Below are 8,785 nucleotides of genomic sequence, written 5' to 3'. Positions count from 1 at the left end.
TTTTTAGTAGAGGCGGGGTCTCGCTCTTGCTCAGGCTGGTCTCGAACTCCTGAGCTCAAACAATCTGCGCACTTCGGCCTCCCAGAGTGCTAGGATTACAGGCGTGAGCCACCGCGCCCGGCCGGATCAATTTTTCTTAGCCAAAATCACTTATCAAAGAATAGAATACCCCCAATAAGTGCATCATAAATTTCTTTCAATGTATGGGCTCTACTTTATTTTGAGAAAAAGCTGCATTCACAGAGAGTGAGTGTAGAATGATACTCTGACCATCCCTACTTTTTGCCATGTGTTAAACTCCAGGGGATGAAAAGAGTGTTATTGAGTGAAAGGGTTCATCATTTCCACCTGCTTAGGTGTGAGATTTCATCACTGTATAGTCAGATGATTGTAATGGAGCAGTGTTAAGTCAGGATTTTAGCTAAATAATCATTTCAAAAAATTTTTGAGCCATATACTTCATTGAGAACCCAATTAAATCTGTGGAATCTCTCATAAGTAAAATGCACAAATAAACATTTATACCATATTTTGTGTATGGTGTAATTTCAGGACCTTCATAGATTTCTTGAAACCTATTTATATACCTCTTTATAGGTTACAAAGCCCTGACCTAATTTCTATGGCTTTCTTTACACCAAGAGTATAGAAATGAATCACGATGACTTCCCATTCTCTTTGGATGCAGAGATCAAACATGTCAGTGAACATAGTTCCCAATCAAACTTCTAGATGTTGTGTTCCATTACATATTCAATAGTCCTTAATTCTTCCCCATATACAAGGCTGAAAAATTTGGGATTACATTTGAAAATTTGTATATTAATTTAAAAATGTGTGATCCTCTTTTTCTTTGTATTCTTATATTTTTATTATCTTTTCCTCACCCTCCTTTCATCCTTAATTCTGTTTTGTTTTGTTCTTTTTCAGGAGAGGGACGTTTCCCGGGGGTGATTGATTTGTTTGGTACTACGGGTGGACTGATTGAATTTCGGGCCAGTCTCCTAGCCAGCCATGGCTTTGTCTGCTTGGCCTTGGCTTTCCGTGGCTATGACGACCTGCCACTCAACCCAGAGATAACAGATTTGGAGTATTTTGAGGAAGCTGTCAACTTTCTCCTTAGACATCCTAAGGTAATCTTTGCCTTTCTAGTAGGTTTCAGCCTATTTTTTAATAACCATAGTATTTTGTGACTTCTCTTAACTTTCAAGTATGTTTCTTCTTCAGTGAACTTGAAATTCTATTACATGCCTGTATTATTCACTTATTTCTCATCCAGTGTCTTCTGCTCAGAAAGACAAAATGCATAGGAAGTTAGTCCACGTCCATCATAGCATCAAAGGCATTGGCTTTGAATTCAGATAGAAATAGGTTGCATTTCTGGTTCCATTCCATTTGGTTAAGAAAATTGGGGTAGGTTACTTAGTTAGACTCATTCATTCTCCGTTTCTTCATCTATTAAATAATATTGTAGTGATACTACTTCATAAGTCCATTGTGAGAATTAAAGGGCATAATGTATGCAAAGTGCTTATCACAGCACCTGGTAATACTAAGCATTCAGTAAATGTGAACAATTAATCATTTTCTTACCACCATACATAACCACACAGATAATCTATATTTCTTTGATTAGTGGGTCTGAATCTTTAGTTACTTGTGAGGCCTTAAACATAATGCTGTAGTACTTTCCAATCCACATACCTTCTTGAATCTTATTAATAAAACATGTGCTTTGCTGCTGTAACATGTTTGGTGCATATTAACCCTTGTTAATTGCCCAATGTTCTTTCTTAAACAGACTTGAAGGAAGATCAAATCTCTGGACTACATAGTTTTTCATATAAGGGTCGTTAAAATCTAATCAAAATTGCAATAATAAGATGAGCAACAATTACTGACAATCTACTGCTGTGTTGAAATTTTAAATGACTATTTTTGGTGCATGTAATGGAATTGTTTTTGAACCATCAAATAGTCAATGTTACCATTGTGCTAGCCCTCTGCTTGGCTTAGATGAAAAGCGGAAAGGCTATGTGGTTCTGCTTTCCAACTTTCTTAGCCTAGTTCCCCTTATGCTTGCTGCGTAACATTCATCTCTGTTCTTGCGAGTGTCACATAGACAGCTAGTTAATGACTAATTCAGGCCTGGAAATCAGATTTCTTTCCTAGGTTCTGAAAACTTCCATTAACCCTACTTCACACTCTCTCTTCTGCAGGATGATAGACCACACATCTTTCAACTGCTTTTGGGTCTTCTCTACCTGTTGATTTTATATTATTTCTAAGAACTTAAAATTCCCTGATCCCAAATTTGGTGGCAGAAGTTGTAACAAGAGTAACTGTCCTGGCAAGGGTCAGAAACAAATTGGGGGGTGTGGCAAGGGCAACATACATAACCTAAACATCTGTACCCCCATAATATGCTGAAATAAAAAAAAAAAAAAGAAACAAATTAGATAAAGTCTGCACATATTTGAGTCACCCTTTTTTGTTCAGCCACATTATGCTTGCTTTTACTTTATCCTCCACAGCCAAATCCACTGTGAGTTCTCATCTCTCCTTACCATAACTGTGACTCTCTGTTATATTAAGATACAGAATTTTGGGGATCAGGAGTAGGTGGGGAAAAGGAAAATGTTGGTCAAAGTGTATAAAGTTTCACTTAGACGAGAGGAATAAGTTCTTGTGATCTATTACACAGCATGGTGACTATGGTTAGTAATAACATATATATTTTAAAATTGCTAAAGGAGTAGATTTACAATGCTTTAACCACAAAGAAATGATACATTTTTGAGGTGATTGATAGGTTTAATTATCCTGATTGCTCATTCCACAATGTATACATGTACCAAAACATCACATCGTACTCCATAAATATATATAATTATTATTTGTCAATTAAAAATTAAAATTAAAAAAGACACAATTTCAGAGCTTGAAAGGAACTTTTAAGAGATTTAAACCACCCCTGTTAATATTCAAGATAGGAAACAGGGAGTATATACGAATCATTCCTTTTGTTTTAGGGTTTTTCCCTCTTACCTTAAAAGTTTTTCACATTTCTGTCAGCTTGGCATAAGTTGTACGTGCATTCCTGTTTTTCTAAATAGCAGAGAAAAAAACCCCAAACATTAGTTAATAAAATGCCTTGAAAATATAGGAGATCAATTAAGATAAATACAGGAAATCAATTATGGTTTTAGAAAAGAGGTGTTTCTCTCTGAAACTCTGTCTCTGCATGGAGCCAGTGCTGAAGGAGAATCGGAACTTTATTCTGTGGCACAAAGAACAATCATCTTTAACTCCTTCTTCTCTTTTCACTCCTATACCAAATTGGTGACTGGGAACTGTACATTCTACACTCAAAAATAACTCATGAACATGTTGTTTCCTTTTCATCCTCACCGGCATTACCTTAATTTAGGACATCATCATTTCCTGTCTATTCGGTACCATTGCAATAAGCTCTGGTTTTTCTGCCTCCATTTTTGCAAGTCAGAGTTGTAAGATTGGCCTTTCTAGAGCACAGCTATTTTACTTACTTGCTGATGAGTCACCCTATTTATCATAGGATAAAGATCAGCCTTCCTAACACGTTAGGCAAAACTTTCTATGATCTGACTTCTCCATACTTCTTCAGTCTTATCTTACACCCATCTTTAAAATTTGTCCTAATTCCCCTCTTTAGTTAGGAGAAAAGTGTCAAAGCCGTTTAGCATGTCTTTGAAAGCTATTCACTATCAGGTTGCTGTTTTCTTTTCCAGACTTATTTTGCTATTTTCCACCTTATAAAAAAATTCAAGTAATGAAGAACTACCTGTGGTTCCCTAAATGCATTTCTCTTTGTTGCCTTTGAGTTTTCACACGTGTTTCTCCCATGGTGAATCCATTAGAAATGTTTTGGCTACATTTCCCAGAAAAGCAACTGGTGGCGGCTTAAACACCACCACCATAAGGCAGTTTATTCTCTCATGTAACAGGTCTGGAGCTATGTGATTCAAGCTTTGGTTCAGAAACTCAGTGGAGTTTTTGATTAAGGAAACTAGATTGACATTTCTGCAATTTTCTGGCCTTATCCTCAAGGTCACAAGATGACTCTGGCAGTTTCAGACATTAAGTCAACATCTCAGCATCCTAACCTGGAAAGAATGGTCAGAAACCAGACTTTCTCTTCATGATTCTATGGCATTTTACAAAGGAAAAAAGAAATCCTTAGGTAGAATATGTTGGCCTTACAAGAGAGGCTGAAAAAATACACAGGAAAGGGAAATGGATTCAGATCCATCAGAATTTAGCCCTTAGGGCTGGATGCACTGTTGTGCCACACAAAAGCAAGGTCATGTTAGCCTCGAAACTGTAGCGAATGGCTCTTATGTGGACAACTAACAGTGCTACAAACAGCACAGAACACATTCCTTCTTGTTGGCTTCCATTTTTTGATATGAAGACTCACTTTGTAGCCCATTTCCTCTGAGAGTCCTTATTTGATCGTGCCTTTATTCCCTGCTAATCTGGATTGGCAGTCTCGCCTATATACATTCTTATATTACAGAATTTATGATACTGTAATCATTTTTTTTCTCTTCATCTTGCCATGAGTCCCTCGAGGACAAGAGATTGTACCTTTCCATTCTATGACCTCCCAGTACTTGGCACATGATGGATGATCTAAAAATGCTTATTTGATGACTGACAAAGAAATAGGAAGCTGAGCCAAGCTTTTTTATGGAAACTTTCTCCAAAAGGAGAAACCTTTGGAGAAACCAAAACAAGGCTAGAATCTTTTGTTCATGTTTTCATGTTCTATCCCTACCAATCTCACCTTGTTTCTTAGTTTTCCAACAAGGTGCCCTGTCCTCTGAACTTCTAAGGAGCTTAGAAACAAAGTTTACCAATCAATTATACCCTGACTCATATTATTCACAATAGTCATATGCCATTTCTTCTTATTTATTTATTTTTTTTAGACAGAGTCTTAGACGGAGTCTTGCTCTGTTGCCTGGGCTAGAGTGCCATGGTGTCAGCCTAGCTGAAGCTCCTGGACTCAAACAATCCTCCTGCCTCAGCCTCCCGAGTAGCTGGGACTACAGGCACATGCCACCAGGCCTGGCTAATTTTTTCTATTCTTAGCAGAGATAGGGTCTCACTCTTGCTCGGGCTGGTCTTGAACTCCTGACCTCAAATGATCCTCCCACCTCGGCCTCCCAGAGTGATACGATTACAGGCATGAGCCACCACACCTGGCTTACACTAGTGTTATTAAACTCAGAACCTTACACAATATGGAATCCACAGTATTCAGTCCGTAAAGTCTGGCACATTTTTGAAGGAGTATTTCCTTTAAATACATATTACATATTCTAGAACTCTAGAGCTAGGTATGTGGGTGGGATTCACACTTGCTTTGTTCCCATTGGTTATTGAAGTTTTTTGTTTTTTTTGAGATTGTGGGGTTTTCCTAAATGAAGGAAAGAATAACATCTTATTTCCATTATTTTTTCAGGTCGATGGCCCAGGCATTGGGGTAGTCTCTATATGCAAAGGGGCTGAGATTGGACTCTCTATGGCTGTTCACCTAAAACAAATCACAGCTGCTGTGCTTATTAATGGACCCACCTTTACTGTTGGAGTTCCACACGTATATCGTGGTCAGGTCTATCAGCCTGTTCCCCACTCTGCACAATTAATAACCATCAATGCCTTGGGGGCAGTAGAATTTTATCACCTGTTTGAAGAAACTAGAGCTGAGTCCAGTAAGTCTTTTTTTCCTATTGAAAAGGCCCAGGGACATTTCCTCTTCATTGTCGGAGAAGAAGATAAGAACATCAACAGCAAAACAAATGCTGAGCTAGCCATAGACCAGCTGAGGAGGAATGGGAAGAACAACTGGACCCTGCTATCTTATCCTGGGGCAGGCCACCTGATAGATCCTCCTTACGCTCCACTGTGCTTTGCCTCAGGGATCGGCCATGTCTGTTCAGCCATACACTGGGGAGGAGAGATGATTCCACATGCAGCGGCACAGGAACATGCTTGGAAGGAGATCCAGAAATTTCTCAGGAAGCACCTCATTCCAACTACAACCAGTAAACTCTAAGATATTCCTAGGAAACAGAGAAGTAAATCTCTTTACCAGCACCTCTTGATTTTTGCAGAAGAATATGTTTTTTTTTCCTTTCTTTCACATTTTATGTCAATTTGAATGGTAAAAATGGCACGGGGTAAAAACCTGATAATTCACTTATATTGCACAATAAGCTAACCAAACTGGACATGGGAAATAAATTATAAAACAAATCATTTTACTTATTTGTTCTGTGATGTTTCTTTCAGTTAGGTCTTTCAAATAGAACTGAGGTTATGGTACATTAGCAAAAATAAAAAGGGGCAAACAGGAATAGTGCCAGAGTAACAGATACCCCAAACCAAATACCATGTCAGAAAAATCATATAGTAATCATTTATCAGATTAGAGCAGCAGGAAAAAGTTACTTCTAAATCATAATCGTTTTAGTAATATTTGCTAGTTTCATCATGGTAACTTTACATCATTCTTCATTTATGGAGTAGCAAAATTCACGTCAAAAAGGAAAGGGGAGAATGGAGGAAGTCAGTTCATTCCAATAAATTACCTCTCCAGTTCTTACAAACAAGCCTATCAGCACAAAATTAAATAATACCTAAGACTAGAAGATACTTGATTTCAGTTATACAGCAAATTAACCTGGAAAATATAAGAAAATAAAACCAATGAAGTTGAAAAAGACCCTCATTCATGTAAAAATATAAAATTAAAAAATAAAAATAAAAACGAAACTCTATTAGTACAAACTAACTTGAGTGGTTTGATGGACAGAGTAATTGGGTCAACTGTCACTGTACTTCCTATAAGGTTTTCCAGTGATGGAGATACCAGTGGACACAAAGTATGGCCAAACAACGTGGCTTTATTGAGTGCTCCCGGGCGAGGTTCACGGGTCCTGAGAGAGAGAGAGAGAGAGAGAGAGAGAGAGAGAGAGAGAGAGAGAGAGAGGGGCCAGAGAAGTCACACCACCCAGAAGTCTTGAGTGGGCTTATATATGTTTTAGAGTTGGGGGATGGGGGGTTTTTGGCGTGAAAAGTGGAGAGTTCTTTGTTGGAGTTTTGGGGGGTGGGTATTGAGAAGTAGGAGGGGCTGGTGGTATGTGTGGATTCCAGGAGGGGCCAGTGGTATGTGTGGGCCCCAGGAATCGAAACTTCTCTTACCCGGGTGAACAACTGGGTGTGGTTATTCTTTAACTCAGCTGGGCCTGGCAGTTATCCTTGGCGGGTCTTGTGGGCTTTTCTTTTTTCTTTTGGGAGGGAAAGGGTGCCCGCCATCAGCCTTACACTTCCATAATTGGATTTTCTTCATTCACGTTAAAGTAGCACATGAATGTAAGCTTTATAAAGACAGATACTATATTTTCATAGGACCCAAATAATTACTATACAAGGGCTTTCTGGAAAATATCCAGCCATGTAACTGTTCTTGTCATATTAACAATGGCTGGATAGTTTCCAGACAGCCCTTGTATATCCTATAAATAAAAAATATTTTACTTTGATAATGACTGAATATGTGGATACTCCATGTAATCTAACCGCATGGTTATTTGTTGTACAATCCTATAAAAAGTATTAAAAAAAAATTTTTGTTATAAGGCTTTGACGCTACAGTTTTCACAGCAACATAACTACGCTCCAGCATGTACCATATTTTGTAAGCCTTCAAGTTCAACAATCCAAATTATCGATTCATATTATGTCCAAATGCAGCACCCTTGAGGAGTATAGTAAGTCAGTTAATCAGATAGAGACATAAAACATCTCCTGATTCATCCCATCAAGATGGGTCATTCTGATCTTCTTCACCATCAAGCAGCTCTCCATCAGCTTCTTATGCTTTGTTCTCCTCAAATTCTTCATCCCGAGAGAATTCTGTATCCTGTCCCTGATCTACAACTTCTTGCTCTCTTGGCTGTGATTTATCTGCATAGTCTACACGAACACCATACTGTTGAGATCCATGTTTTATTCAACACTGAGTGCTAACATGAAGACCTTCTTACACACCATACAGTTGTATTTTTTATCCTTTTTACCCACTAGCGAATGTTTTTATATGTTCTCTTTGAGTAAACAGCTTTCCACAAATATCACAGCTAAACAATCTCACTCCCATATGAGCGAGTGCCTTTTTTGTATTTGTCTGTATTTGGCTACATAGCTACAATGAGGGCATTTTAACTTGTTCATGATTAGAGATGGTTCACCATTTTTCCGAGTTTCTTGTTTTGGCCAAGATTACAGAAATCATTGACATTTGAAATCGCTTGAAGAGCCATCAAACCATACTTGAAATCATGTGAGGTACCAGCATCGCCTCCATCTTGACTAGAGCTAGCTTCAGCCAATGAATTTGCATTCACACTCCTATCAATACCTGGCCCTGAGAGTAGCGCACCATCCAAATCTGGTTCTTTTTTGATTAGTAGTGTATTTTCTTCCAGATAGGCAACAGGTGGCTGCATCACTGAGCAAACTTCTAAATGTTTCATTATTATTATAGGTGGTATATTATAAATAAATCTTTTTGTAGTTTGAATTTTCCTCCTTCTTTTGCCAGTCTCTTGAATTCCCTTCTCAGTCTCAAAATCCAAATTTCCTCCACATAGGCAGAAATACAGAGCTTTTAAAGGGAGGGACCCTCAGTTCTAGGCTATTGTGGTTAATTACTCTACTCGTCCCACCTCTGCAA

General features: G+C 38.2%; 1 protein-coding gene and 1 pseudogene across 1 annotated transcript in view; one reads left to right on the top strand and one right to left on the bottom strand.

The window, feature by feature from the left end:
- The window catches only part of LOC105805407 (bile acid-CoA:amino acid N-acyltransferase-like), a 17,673-nt gene extending 11,363 nt beyond the window's left edge, over positions 1-6,310 (top strand). Inside the window, exons 3-4 of the mRNA XM_012638302.1 lie at positions 931-1,133; positions 5,510-6,310. Coding sequence (XP_012493756.1) covers positions 931-1,133; positions 5,510-6,103 — 797 coding nt within the window. The 3' untranslated portion in view covers positions 6,104-6,310. The remainder of the gene's footprint in view (positions 1-930; positions 1,134-5,509) is intronic.
- A 1,515-nt stretch (positions 6,311-7,825) lies between these two features.
- Positions 7,826-8,558, bottom strand: LOC105805379 (annotated as a pseudogene).
- Between the last annotated feature and the right edge of the window lie 227 nt (positions 8,559-8,785).

This window comes from Propithecus coquereli, unplaced genomic scaffold (assembly GCF_000956105.1).
Source record: "Propithecus coquereli isolate 6110/MARCELLA unplaced genomic scaffold, Pcoq_1.0 Scaffold128, whole genome shotgun sequence".
Classification (NCBI taxonomy): Eukaryota; Metazoa; Chordata; class Mammalia; order Primates; family Indriidae; genus Propithecus; species Propithecus coquereli.
Note: the sequence above shows the minus strand (reverse complement) of the source record. Positions and strands in the feature narration are given on the sequence as shown.